Consider the following 15,529-nt stretch of genomic DNA (forward strand, 5'->3'; position numbering starts at 1 on the left):
AAAGCACTGCTGCTAAGATTAAATCAAGTGCTATACTTAACCTGTTGGGTCAAGCAGCAGCTGCCCCTACTCCCCACCTGCACTGCAAACTCAAGAGGGAAACTGTCAACAAATTGGTATTTCCCACAAGTGGTTATGGGACAGTGATAATGTTCTAAACATAACACTTGTATTTATTGGTGTTTTATAGTTTGTATGGTGGGTTCATGAGCATGCTAACTCAATTTAATCTTCATAATGACACTGTGTAGTGATATTTCCATTTTACAGAAAAGGGGAAAAAATTACAAGAAATTCATAAACCTGCCTAAAGTTACTTAGAGAAGCAAAGTGATGAAGCACAGTGCTCTCTCTGCTTCATTCACAACACTTAAAACACACACACACACACACAATTTATTGTGCTTATACTCGACAATGCTGTGTTGTGCACTTAAGAACTTGTTTAGGAGGTCGATATCATGGTAAGTGTTCTTACCACAATAATGAAAAGAAGTTATGTATGTATAGAAAGAAGTATTGTTTAAGAAAGAGTATAATAAAATTAAGACATTTCCATTTAAAGAGAATTTTAACCAAAAATTGTACATATAGTCAAGTTAGGAAGAGTAAATTATGCAGTGATGGCTTAGTATCATGAACAAATTTTCAGAACTTACTAAACCCAGCGTCTAGGGAACACACCTTAGTGTACTTCTTGTTTTTCAAAACAAATCAATATAACATGGAAAAGGAGAACTCACAAGTAGACAGAGGGAGGATACACAGAGAAAAAGAGTACAGCTCATTTATTCCCTACTTCTATTTCAACAAAAAGGTGTTATAGCGATGGTAGCTCCAGAATCTTGCCAAAAGATTGCAAGTCTTGCCATGATGAAAGGAAAATGAAGAGATCATCCGATACCACCATCATGAGGTGGACCCTGGTAATACTTTAACACTTACATGGATAAGGGCCTTACTTAAAGTTGCAAAAATCAACTTAAGGTACATTTCCTGGAACAATCCCTGTTCTGCTAAAGCAATCAAGCACTCTGGTCTCATCAACGTGGAGGGGTGTGTGCATGTGTGTTTGTGTGTGTGTCTAAATATTTGCTGTTCTAGCGAAGATTCTGGAGCATGACATGAAGAACAAGTTGCACACATGAAGAAAAGAGGTGAAAACACCCTACATTTCAGAGTCCTCTTCATGGTCATTCTGGTTTCAGACTTCACAAGAGAGTGACAGAACCATCAGCAAAATGAGTAAAGTCAATCCAAGTCAAGAAGAAAGAACTGAGGTGTGTGTGTGTGTGTGTGTGTGTGTGTGTTGTACTGTCGTAGGTCTCCGATACATCTTTGAAACTTTGTTTTTCATATTTTCTTATTGGCCAGGAGGACTCCATTACCTAGCTACTGCAGAGGAGTGCTGGGGTGGAGGGTCACAAGGAGAGAAAGGTACAAGTTCACAGATGTGATTCCCCACTTAAAAGAGAAGGAAAACAGGTGATCTCCCAACTGCCTTCTAAGTCATCCAGTCCAGCACACAAAGGAGGTAAAGAGGCTGTGAATGATGATGCTTGGTTTCTAATTCCATGGGGTTTAACATGAAGGGCTAGGGTCAGGAAGCTTGGATCCCAGTTGGTACAATAACAGACAGGTACCGAATGGGGAGCAGAAACTTGGGGGAAAAAATCTGAATGACAGTTCATTTTCTGGCTATGTTCGTTCTATACGTGGTTGGATCTGGGGATGCAGAATCCATAGATATGGAAGGTCAATTGTACCATAATTTGATTATTCTATTATGGATGGAACCTATATTTTTGCAATTAAAAATAATGCCTCACTAAGATGTGGTACATATATCTCTTTGCATGTATCAACATATCTCAGGGTCTATTTCTAGAAGTAGAATTGTCAGGTCAGAAAGCTTACACATTTTTAACTTTAACACATGATGTTAAACTCAATTCCAGACAGACTATAACAATTTACACCTTCACAAGCAATATAGAAGATGACATTTATCATACTGCAAAGCCAACACACTTTGTTATTAAACTTTTGGAATCTTGTTAATATTGTGGATGGAAAATGAAATGTCAGTGTAATTTTATTTTACATTTCTCCTATTTTAAGAGGCACCTTTTCATATGTTTTTAAGAGCAGTTTCTGTCATTGTTCATATTTTAGCTTTTTCTTTATTGTTCAATGTCTAGGAACTCTTTTACATTAGAAGGATGGGCCTTAGGTCTTTTTCTTCCTATAATACAAACTACAAATTTGGAACTACAGATTTTTATCGTGTTAAGGAAGTATACATTACTTATCATTTTATTAAACCTTGTAAATGAAGAATGGGTGTTGAATTTTATCAAATGATTTTTTAGCATCTAATGCTAAAAATTTCTTCTTAGATCTATTAATAGTGATAAATTACATTAGTAGAACTTCTAGTTTTGTATCATCTTTACATTCTGGGAATAAATTGTTTGGTCATAAAGTAAGTTATTAGTTATATTTAGAATTTTAAAACTATAGTGAGAATGGTCTTTTTTTTTTGAAGCATAGTGTAATATTTTCATATATATTGGTATTAAACACACATAAAATATTAAACACTTTCTTCTTTTTGTAAAAATTTTTATTAGAAAAGAAAAAGAACTGAATTCTTGAAAAGATAGGCAAGTGGATGCCTGGCCAAAAAAAAAAAAAAAGTGAATTAAAGACATTAAGTTTGGGGAAGGTAGTGGGAAGTGAGTGGGGAGGGGGAGAAGAGAAGGGAAAAGAAAGAAATTTGCTTTAGAGGGAAAATATGAGCTTTCTGCAGAGATTTCTGAAAAAGAGGAAAAAGATTCAAACTTGCCTTTATTAAGAATCTACTTAATAGGCCTCTGAAGAGATAGCTTCCTCCACCTTTCAAAGATGAACACTCTGTTATTTTAGTGGCCTAGAACTCACAATAGATTACCCTAATTTTGGTTATCTGATGACATCTGAGACCATGTCTGCTGGTGCTTTCTGGACTAGCAGAGACACAAAAGAATCCATTCTGGCCTATGTAGAGGTGCATGCATTCTCAACCAGAGTTCTTTTCTTTCACAAGCTTTATAAAGAATAAGCATTGTTTTCTCTCACAGAGGAGATTACCTAAGAACACGCTCTTGTTCTGTAGTTGAGTTTCAGTTATGGCTCCTATTAATCTAATCTGATCTAAGTACTTTTAAAGATTGATTATATGTATGTATGTGCCACACACAAAGATGCTTTCACATATTGGCAGCCTTATCAGAGGCTTGTGTTATAAGCCACATATGTGTCTTACCAGATTCTAGCATGTTTTACCAATTCTGAAAGGATTTAAATAGAAAATCCATGGAGGAAAAAACACACAGCCTGCAGGTACTTGACACAATTCAGACTGTTGGTTAATAATTCGACAAATAATTATTACCATCTAGTATGAGCCAGGCTGAGCCTATATTATGTTGGGACAAGAAAGTAAATACAGCCAGACTGACACAGTCCCTAGCTGTCATAGAGTATTCGCCATTTGTATACTATAATTATTTTTGCACTCAATGTGGGAAAACAAAGTTACTGTTTTCTGTTTGGTTTTATATCAGTAAATTTATCTAGTTTTTACTATTGGTACAAAAAAAGTTCCTTGACATTGAGAATATCTATAACCTCAGCTGGTCAGAGTACCTTAAAGGACAAACAGTTTGAGAAAGTAGTCCCAGAATGGTTCATTCAGATTCATTTTGAATTTGGCACCTTTCATGGACAGCAGGTAAAATTAATGGAAGATTAGGTAAGACCGGCTGTAGAGACAGCTTAGGTTCCAGCCTCCTGCCAAAGCTATAAATACAAATGGCCAATTTAACAGCATGAAAAGACCACCTACAAGATCTATACCTGGGATCTGACCAGTTGCTCCGCACCTTCCTTCAATTACAGGATCCCTGCCACGTTTATGGGACTTTTAATTTGAGCATCACATTTTTGAAGGCCATATCATTATGGCCATGTTTGATCTAAGGGTGGGAAAGCATGAGCTTAAAAAAAAATGCCTGCACAGTATGCTCTGAACTGAGCTATAAATTGGTTATCGACAAGAGCCTACTGTGGGAAAGGAAAAAAAAACATGGATGGAAAAAGGTTTAGATACCATGGAGATTGCAACCCTAAAAAGAGGTGCCATTAAAATTACTAATTCTGCTTAGAAAATAAAATGAATTAAGAATAAATACCATGGTTTTGCCATCACTATTTAAGGGCATTTTGAGAAGGGAAGAATGATAACAGACAGTAAGGACAAACACATCATCCCCACTTGAGTGTGGCAATAGGATATGATTTACAAAAGAAAAATTAAAATCATCATTGTGATTGTTAGAGAACTGAATTGCAGCTTAGGCAAAAATAATCCTAATCATGAATCAACTGAGTCACAATACATGTGACTTCTCAGGCATGAAGAATGCAATTGCTTAAGACTTTATGAGTGAGCAGACCCTAAAAAGAAAACTAACTTTCTTGCCAAACAATCTGTATAAGTTCTACTATAGAAGTATAGAAGTGTCTTTTCTCAAGGATGGTTCTTATTTGATACTCTGTGCTCAAATACTCTGAAACTTTAGGAACCTTCTCATTCTACACCCTTTCTTTGGGCCTTCTCATTCATTCTTTTGCCTGAAACAGCCACCTCTAAATTCTCATCCTAAATTCTCTACTATGAACCCACATGTCAACCTATGTATCTCATACTGTGTCAAAGTCAACACCTCCAAAGTTTCCCTCACTGTCCTCCACCCCAAATCCAGTCTTGCTTGTCAATACCCAGTTACTCTAAGCTAAAAAAAGGAGTTATGGTTGTCTACCATTTCACTTTATATGTGACAGTACTCAACATAGCTTGTTACTATTTACCATCTCCTCCTTCCTTATTTTTACCTCCATCACTTTTGCCAGTGACTTTACTAGTCTTATTCTTCTAATACTTTTTATACTGTTGTTAATTATAATGCATTTTTAATATAAGGCATTTGTTAAAAACAAAAAGCAAAGTGACATGCTCCTCAAACCCCCCTGACACCAAAACAAAACAAACAACATAAATATGTCACTCCCATAGGTACTATTTTTTGATATTATCTATTGCCTTCTAATACAAAGTTGAGATTCTTTATCAAGTCATATTGTGACTCTCTGCTCCTTTTTGGTCTTGAATGTCCCCTGTCTGCCCCATGACCTGGTCACAACTTGTTCCCCACACATATCAGGTCTTGCATCCTTCTAAGATCTGCAGTGTTTTTCTCTGCCTGGAATGCCCTTTGTAACTGTTTGATGAGAATTCCTGATCCTAAACATCCTCATCTATAAACAGGGTGATACTGAAGCTTACTGCAGGGGACAGAGGATGAAGTGAGAAGGGGATCTGCTTCCCTATAGGATCAAGCACATAGCCACACTTGGTGAATACTATCATTGTGATCACTATCACCACCTTCTTCAAGTTTGAGCAAGAGTATCTCCTTTGCTGAAGGTCTTTCCTGACATACCCTGAATGTGTGGGGCATTTTTTCTCTCTGATCCTATATGCCTAATAATGGTATCACATCAACTCCACAATGCATGGGATTTTCACATTTCAGTATTTCTGATGTTGGGGTACATCTCATAATCTACACATCCTGGTTTAATTGGCAGCAATCTTTCTTCCTTGATAGGACATGCAATAAAGGTATTGCTTATAATAAATGGGGCCTTAGATGAAATACTACACATAAACTGTATCACCATAAAACTGTACTTACTGCATTAGAAGAATAAGACTAGTAAAGTCACTGTCGAAAGTGATGGGGGTAAAACTAAGGAAGGAAGAGATGGTAAATAACATATTATCATAAAACTTTTATTATTGATGGAGAATAATGCATATTTGTGGTAGGTGGAGAATCCTACAATTTCTATGAATCACTGGAAAACCTACATTAAAAAGGAACTACTAATTGGTACTCCAAATACTAGCCAAGAGAAATTCTATTAGTATGTACTGCAACTTTGCAAAACCCCAGCCCCTAAACTGTATCATAATGCTATCAATTACATGTTTATTAACTGCAGAGGTATGGTCTTAAGTGGCAGCATGTCCTTACCAAAGTAGTTCTAATTGGCCACCAAACAATGGCTGGACCCAACTTGAAAATGGGCCTGGGGCTAGTGTGTGAAATTCTGTACTTTAGTAATGAGATTGAGAAGGCAGAGCAAGAATGTGAAGAGGAGTGTACAGGAATGAGAAAAGGAAGGCTCAGGGACCATGTCTATTGGAAAGTGCAGGTCTTTCCAATAGAGATATTATAGAAACCACAGTTTTCCATTTTCTAGTAGCTACATTTAAAAATTAAAACAGATAAATTAACATCAGCAATTTATTTAATTGATTTAATCTAATATATCTAAATTATTATCGCTCTACCATGTAATCAATGTAAAAAGGAAAAAAAAATGAAATATTTTTGCATGATTTTTATAAATCTGGTCCTTGGATTAGGCACATTTCAGTTGCACAATAGCCACATGTGACTAGTGTCTGCCCTATCAGACATTCGAATTCCAGGTTGCTGTTTCTACAAATTCAGTCAATAAGGTCATAGTAACAGGCTACTTCCACAGTGAACTGATTGTGTTCAATAACAGATCTTCTCCTAGTAAGACAGTAATTGGGACAGGACCAAGGAGGATAATTGACTTTAGTATTCCCAGGACCTTGCATATGGGAGGCTGTGCATGTCTATCTTTGAATATATATTAAAATTTTGAGTATGTATTAAAAAACTAAGGTTCACAATGGTGGTTCTCAATTTGGGATCCACCATTGGAATCACCTGGTGAATAAAAACATTCTGAAGCTTGGTCTTACCTATGGAGATGCTGGTGGGAGGTCTGGTTTGTTCTTCGATACCTAATTTTTTTCCCCCGCTAAATCTACCCCTGGTGACTTTAGTGCACAGCAGCATTAAGAACATGGCTCTTGGGTTTTCTCAGAACAGTCCTTGCTTCTCTGCTCAGAAGTTTCTTGAAAAACCTAGTAGAATCAAGGTTCTACATCTATTCATATTTATGCATTTTCAACAAAAGAATAAAGTTCATAATATAAGTGTTTTAAGATGCGAGCTGGTTTAAAGAGGAGGGACCCTAAGATCATTAAAGCATACAGGCAGATAAAATCCAAATATACACATTGCAGAATTTTCTAGATATGCAATAATAGCAGTTAAAAATAAAAATGGAATCCAAGTACACACAAACCTCATTTCAAGTTAATTCTACATATATTAAAAGCAGACATTATGAATTAATGGTCAGAAAACGGAAACATTTCATACTTTTCTTAAGGTCATTCAGGTTAAATTTACCTGGTAAAATTATAAAGCAATGCATTTACTTTAATAAGTCACATATAAAAACATTTACTTAAAGTCACATAGTATATAATGTTGGTATCATGGTTTGCTCTCCATATAGTACTGAGCCTGATTACAATACCCCCATCACATATAACATTCTGCAGTGGCCAACTCTGACTTCCCCTTCAACACAAATAACCCCTTATTACAGAGGAGTGAGCAATGATCTATGCACAAAGGGAGCATCTGGGATGGAGTTCTTCTGACTCATGGGCTGAGAATTTCCCTGCCAATTCCCAAAGTGGTTTGGCCATACTTTGTGAATTCACTCTGCCTAACAGTCTTTTGTTGATGGTGTGGTATCCTGTGGCCTTATGCAATAATAGAAACAGCATGTTGAGATATCCCCAAAGTTTCCTGTGTGCATTTCCTCTGGCTTTCGAGTAAAGAAAAAAACTTCCTCCAAACATTCCACACTTATTTTTCTTTTACATCTTAAGTTGAATTTGACAAATTAAAATAGGAAATACCTAAATTCATGTTCACTGCTTGGTCAACAAAAGCTCCCTATGCCTAACAAAACTGTGAAGGAAGGAAGAGAACCTGCTAAGATTTCTTAGTAAAGGTCATGCTTCCTGCTTATTGCTTCCATCTACTAAAACCTAAAGGGTCAATGAGTGCCAAGTGATTGGATGTGTGACAGTCACTGGGCCCCAATCTCCCTGTTTGAAAAAGAAAGAAAATACGACACAAGTTTCCAAGTTGCTGTACGCTTAAACCAGGAAGATAATTACCATCCACTTGTCGCGGCTAGCCACAAACCTGAGATGCATGATTGTGTAAACCTTGCACATAAGTTGCTTGTCAATTAACATGTACTGAGGATCCCCTTGACCTCCAGGGAGAAACAAAAATGTTTGCGCTCAAAAAATTTACAAAAATAACGATAACATTAAAGGGTTTATAACATTAAGCAGACTTGAAAGGTGACACAAAAGTTACAGGAACACTCCACCTACACTGAGGATGTAACCACCCTGGGAAGATGGACTAAAGGATTAACTGGTGCTGTTGGTGGGATGCAAGTGGCGGCGATGGGCCTCAGCAAAAGATTTGTGGTGTGAAGGATTTTGCAGGGTATTGTGTATGTGCAGCTGACAAAGTCTCTTACCTTTCTGGAAGAACTCCTCCAGCTTGTCCTTGAAAGGCTGGAGATACTCCTTTGGGGACTCCTTGCACACCACCATCATCTGCTTCTCACTTGCTGTAAAGAGAAGTTTAGAATTAGGCTTACTCAAGAGTTCACATTTGCTGAGCTCCTGCTAGAGGTCAGACCCTGTGCTCTGTGCCCAGGCATCAAGTGTTCAGACTCCTTGTCAATCACTTTTTATTCAAGACTTCAGGGGAAAAAAATAATGAGTTCATTCTATACCTCTCTTTAAGAACAGGCGAATGTATCACACTCAATTTTCTTTCTCGATATCTAGAAAAACCTCGGTTTTTGGGACAGGTAAATTATGCTGCCTTTTGGTTCCCCCCAAATAAAGAAGCAAAAACTATTTAAGGACTTGAGCTAGGATATTAAGGACCTGACCTTCTTCAGATTCATACTCCAAAGTAGAGGTTAAAATAGATTTTGCAGACATTTCCAAGCATACGCGTTGCCTGTAACCACCAAATTAGTGATTCCTCAGGGTAACATACACATCCCAGCAAGAGAACTAAGCCAATGTGAGGAAGGACACTGTCTTTCCTTAATGCTTCCCGTTCCCCTACCTTCCTGTTAATAATCTAATACATGTGAAATAATTTTATGTGATTTACTTCAGAGATAATACCTAGAATTTAAAACAGGTTGTTTTGATAATAAATTTCCCTCAAGCTGGATAGTTTGGATTAGAGTAGGTGTAAACCATAATTCAGAGTTCACCATCACAAGTCAGGAGATCCAGGTAAGAGGCATCTCATCAAGGTTTTTATATGTTCAGGTCAGTTACAGAAATGTACTGAGAAAAGAAAGTCTTCATTTCTCAAAGGCAAGCTAAGTCATGGCCAGTTTTATCTATTTATCATGGTCAGAAATGGTGGAATGATATAGAAATCATTACCCTATGTACCTGTATGATTACATGAATGGTATGAATCTACATCATGCACAACCATAGAAATGAAAAGATGTACCCCATTTGTGTACAATGAATCAAAATGCAGTTTGTAAAGCTAAAAAAATAATTTTAAAAAATCAAAGCAAAATCTAGTTGAGAAAGAAAGGAAAAAAAAAAAGAAATTACTGATAGGTCCTTGCTTAAAAACCATATTAAAGCCTTGTATTTGTTCCATAAGGAAATCATGTCACCTGGTTTATAAAATGGACAAACATGTACTCCAGGTCCTGGAGGAATTTATAAACACAAAGGTAAATCATTTTGGAAGAAAGGTATGGGGAAGGGAACTTCTATTTACATTGGGGAAAGTCTTAACCAATAATTTGATATTTTCAGAACTAGAGTCCCAGAACCTTTTCTACAGGCAAAGTAACAAACAAGTCAGTATGGAAGCACAGAAAAATGCAAAAGAGGTCACTCAAGTGTCTTCTGAAAGTAGTTACATGACACTTTTCATTTGCAACACTGATAACTAGATTGTTGAAATCCTAGACAACTTTGGGAGACTTGAAGAGATAGAAGCGTGGTTGAGGGAATCCTTTGTCATTTTCTGAGTTGAGTTCAGAAGAACCTGCATTCTTAGAGGTATCCAAGGATTCATCATATGATAGGACTTCTGGATCACAGGATATAAATACCTAAATTCAGGCTTTGTCTATTGACATTGTTACTTTCCAAGAGTGTTTGAGAGCTTATTTAGAATATTTGCTATTATTCTGACAGCCATTCCAAGGATATTTAGGAAATCCTGTCCATTGGAATGTAAACACTGATTTTCTTTTTTGAAAATGACCTACCTAAGTGAAAAATTCAAATCCTACCTTGGGACAAATGAGAAACAATTTCCTTAAAACCAGTCAAAATGTCATTTCAAAATATTTCTGTTTTTACACTTTTATCTTTGTAAGCTTATTTATCTTCTCTATATTGACTATACTATAACTTCTCTTATTATTACAAGATTTCCCTTAAGCTTCTTCCAAGCAGATGAACTTTGTGGTCAAATGGCAAGTACTTCCTTCCTACCACTTTTCTTTTGTTGAAATAGGGATGTGACATCAGAGGAGAGGGAGAGGGAGTTGGTAGAGTGGGGGTATATTTTGGAGGCAGGTAAATAGGTCTTGCTCATGCAGTCACCTAGGGCTAAGGGACAGGGAAGGGTAAAGATGGGGTGGCTTGAAGTGCCATTTACTGACACGGTGAAGATTGGGGAAAGTATCTTTTGTTCTTGTTCATTTGTTCCTTCTCTCTCTCTCTCTCTCTCTCTCTCTCTCTCTCTCTCTCTCGTGGGAAGACATCAAGAGTTAACTTTGAGCTTTTTAAGGTTTCCTCTGGCCTCTGTGAATTACGAGGAAAGATTACCGAAAACAAAGAGGAGAAATTCAAAGCAAATACAATGATTGGCTCTCAATGTCAATTCAATTAAATTCAAGCTCCCCAAGTCTGGGATTTAAGGTCCAACTTTCAGTTCTGTGTCTCACATATATAAGGCTAACCACAGCAAAACGATTCCATGTTTCCTAAGTGTACTGATCAACCAATGTTCCTGGTTCCATGTCTCCATTCATGTCTTCACTCGTCTCACAACTCTCCACATAGACTTACTCAACCTAAAAAGTCTGAGATCCACCATTTCTCATAAGGCCTCTTCCAATTCAGAGTTTTCATATCTTTCAAGTATCTGTAGTACCTTCTGTATAATGTTTCTTTACCTTTAATTGTATTTTTTCATGTGTTTGTATTAATGCTTGAGAAATTATTAGGCAGGTTCCATTTACTTGTCCCCAAATTTCTCTAGAGGGGTCCATGCATCTGGCCAAAGCATCAGATTTTTGATACATTAACTGGATTCTTATGTGGAGAAAGGCAAATAAAATTAGCATGGTTGACCCAGATGTAGAGCAGGGTTTCCAGGATCATAGTGTGACCTGCTTGTCTCTTTGCTCCTTCCTTCCTTTCCAGGAGAGATGACAAGGGGTCCCATCTTTTCGCTTGCCAAGTACTGTGGGGTGCCCCAATCTTATCTGAAAGGGATTAGTGAACTTTAAGTACCCCAGCAATGTCCAACACTTCACTGGTGAGGCATAAGAAAGGCAGCCAAAGATCATCATCCAGACTGACGAACTTTGAAAGACTTCTACTTTGAAAAATCAGCACTTCTCAATGAACTTTCATGGCAACATAAACTTTTCTTATGTTATTTAGCTATGACTGAGAATGTAGGCAGCCATATTTAAAGGAAATTAGAATTTCCCATAAAGCATTAGTCCTTTAAATTATTTAATCCTCAGCTACAAATAGAGCAATTTCCAATATTTTGCAAACTCCAATAATTTTATTTTTACAAACTATTTTTCATGAACACAAATAATATGAGGCATACCTACAACTTAGTAATACGATACAATTGAAGCCATAACAATAATGCTTTCAAGGTGACTTCTCCTCAGTCAAAGAAAAGCAAAGGCAGAGCTCATTTCCCCAATTACCAAAGCAAAACTTCCACTTTTGCCCAAATTAAAAGGATTGATCACTGCAGCTTTCCTGATATCCTGGATGTGATGACAAGAGCCCATGGGGAATCCATCAAACTATTCAAATTTTATGAGACCACAGCATGGGGTGGTATAGGGTTTGCACTTGGATCAAGACCTACCTGGGTTCAGGTTGGCTGTGGGTTCTTTTCTTATCTGCAAAATGGGGAGTCCTCTCCTCCAGGTATGTTATGAGAATTAAGTGAGATAATGCATGTGATGTGGTTTGCAGAATGCCTGGCACTAGGAAGCAGGCTCATAAATATTATTTGTTATTTTTATGATTTAGTAAAACTGGTTGGGAACACGTCATGGCCAGAACAGCAGGGGAGTTATGGCTTTGGGGATTATTTGCTACAGATGCTGTGCACTCTATTTATGGAAATACGTCATAGTACAAATCACAAATCTCCTGTTTAGAATATGGAGATAATGGTTTTCATTCCCTTGCTGAAGTTCAGTGAGAATTCACTGAATAGTGCAGGCGAATTCCTGGGGAAAGATGAAGCAAAATGTGAAACAAGTCCCCTGGGCCTCTGAGCAGCTCAGTTTTGAACTTAGAAACTGAAACCAGGACAAATAACAGCAGCTCCACTGCTGTGCTTGGAGGTCCTCTCCGCATCACCACAGGCTGGGACTCCCATGTGGCCTGTTAGAATTAAGCTTCTACACACGATCAAAGGAGAGCCGCCCTTCGACTGTCTCTGCTGGTAGCATGTTCCGGTGGCCAGGCAGCTCACCCACTTCCATTTATTAACTTGGCTTATCTGAGAAGCTTTTTAATGGACAAATGGAAGACCTGAAGACTAATTAATGATGACACTGGACACCGCCAGTGCATAAAGGAGAGAGGTCACAGACAATCCACTAATGCTGGCCATTGTCCAACTAGAAGATTCCTGGACAAAGCTGCAGACCACCAAGGCTGCCTCAGACACAGACTGTGCCCAGAGTTTCAAGGTCGAAAGCCAGAGCAACTCCAGCTTCTTTTATTTTCATCTCTACACAATTTTCAACAACCAAAAAGATATTAGTTTCTAATTAGATATTACTAATAACTAATCCTTGTGAGAGAGCAAATATTAAAAACCAATGCAAAATGCAATAATCAAGAGTAAATTGAGAGAGTCCTGATTTAAAGGTTAAAATGCTGTGAAACATTTTGGTAGAATAGATGTTGCCTTAATGTTTCAAGCTTTCAGACATGAGGTTTTTAAGGTCACATACATATTTATCTGTTGTTTATTTCTGACCCCAAGAACAAGAAAATAAAGTTTACTGGGCCATTTTGAAAGCAAGAGCATGTTAAAAGGATATAGAAGACTCAGGTATAATTAATCAAAATCTAATACCTGTCTAATCACTGTAATAGATCAAACAGACACAAGAAATTGTTAAGAAGACCAGAGTGTGTTTCCTTTCCTGTAAGTTGAAGGACCTACAGGCTTACTTTAATCAGAATTTTTTTTTTTCTAGTGTTGAGAGCTGAACCCAGAACCTCTCAAAATCAGAATACATTTTTATCTAGGCTCTTCGCTTTTCTAATCTGGAATCCTCTCTTCTCTCTGCTTACCTAGTTCCCACCCACTCTTCCATGATCCTGTGCCACACCTACCTCTTCTTCAGTTGTACAAGACCCTATCCTTTACACAAGTTCCATGCTCAAAGACCACCATAGAGAATTTTTGTAGTAACAGAAAGAACTATATGCGTAGAGCAAATTTTTGTATCAGTGGGTTTCAGGTGAGACACGCAACTCAGATTCAGACTGTAAAGAACCTAGGAAGCTTCGTTAAGAAGTTTATCATAAAGGGATTCATTCAAGAAATATATCAACTCAACAAATACCTGTTGAGTGCCGACAACCTACCACAAATTGAGCCAGGTACTAGGAATATAGCAGTGAAGAAAACAGACTAGTACTTCTCCTCAGACAATGTAGCAAATGGGTCACCCACACTTCTTACTGGGTATGACACATGATAATTATTGCTCCTAGCAATCTGAACCGAAGTAAACACGTGAGCAATTTCTTTCCTTCCACCTTTACATCTCTACTCTCATCTTTTTAGTAACAAGACAGTATAATGTTCTTCCTGGTGCTTTCCACACATCAAACATTGTGTATGTATGGGGGAGTACTAGAAAGACTCAGTGTACTTTTAGTCTTATCCTCCAAAATACACTTTTGTCAAGATAAATTTAAAAACAAATTGGGACTCAAAATTACAATATTAGCATAACCCAATATATTTTTTTTTTTTACATTTACATAGGGTAATGATGTTTATTTTATTTTTCCCCAACCCCCACCCCTCCCACCCCTCCCACCCCTCTTTTCCCTCTACACAGTCCTTCTTTCCTTCATTCTTGCCGTTCTCCTTAGCCTAACTCTAAACCTAACCCTAAACCTAATGCTAGCCCCTCCCACCCCCCATTATATGTCCTCATCCACTTATCAGCGAGATCATTCGTCCTTTAGTTTTTTGAGATTGGCTTATCTCACTTAGCATGATATTCTCCAATTTCGACCATTTGCCTACAAATGCCATAATTTTATCATTCTTCATTGCGGAGTAATATTCCATTGTATAAATATGCCACAGTTTCTTTATCCATTCATCAACTGAAGGGCATCTAGGTTGGTTCCACAATCTGGCTATGGTGAATTGAGCAGCAATGAACATTGATGTGGCTGTATCTCTGTAGTATGCTGATTTTAAGTCCTTTGGGTATAGGCCAAGGAGTGGGATAGCTGGGTCAAATGGTGTTTCCATTCCAAGCTTTCTGAGGAATCTCCACACTGCTTTCCAGAGTGGCTGCACTAATTTGCAAGCCCACCAGCAATGTATGAGTGTTCCTTTTTCACCACATCCTCGCTAACACCTATTGTTGCTTGTATTCTTGATAATCGCCATTCTAATTGGGGTGAGATGAAATCTTAGGGTAGTTTTGATTTCCATTTCCCTTATTACTAGGGATGTTGAACATTTTTTCATATATCTGTTGATTACTTGTACATCTTCTTCTGTGAAGTGTCTGTTCATTTCCTTAGCCCATTTGTTGATTGGATTATTTGTATTCTTCGTGTAGAGTTTTTTGAGTTCTTTATAGATTCTGGAAATTAGCACTCTATCTGAGGTATGGTTGGCAAAGATATTCTCCCACTCTGTAGGCTCTCTCTTCACATTTCTGATAGTTTCCTTTGCTGAGAGAAAGCTTTTAAGTTTGAATCTATCCCAGTTGTTGATTCTTGCTTTTATTTCTTGTGCTATGGGAGTCCTGTTAAGGAAATCTGATCCTGAGCCAACAAGTTGAAGATTTGGACCTACTTTTTCTTCTATAAGATGCAGGGTCTCTGGTCTGATTCCGAGGTCCTTGATCCATTTTGAGTTGAGTTTTGTGTAGGGTGAGAGATAGGGGTTTAATTTCATTC

At 37.5% G+C, this 15,529-nt stretch overlaps 1 protein-coding gene across 2 annotated transcripts in view; it reads right to left on the reverse strand.

The window, feature by feature from the left end:
- Nucleotides 1-15,529, reverse strand: part of Fmn1 (formin 1) — a 364,027-nt gene that overhangs the window by 82,262 nt on the left and 266,236 nt on the right. For both annotated transcript variants that reach the window (XM_047540773.1, XM_047540776.1), the window contains one exon: nucleotides 8,566-8,658. In XM_047540773.1, coding sequence (XP_047396729.1) covers nucleotides 8,566-8,658 — 93 coding nt within the window. The remainder of the gene's footprint in view (nucleotides 1-8,565; nucleotides 8,659-15,529) is intronic.

Source organism: Sciurus carolinensis, chromosome 2 (genome assembly GCF_902686445.1).
Source record: "Sciurus carolinensis chromosome 2, mSciCar1.2, whole genome shotgun sequence".
NCBI lineage: Eukaryota > Metazoa > Chordata > Mammalia > Rodentia > Sciuridae > Sciurus > Sciurus carolinensis.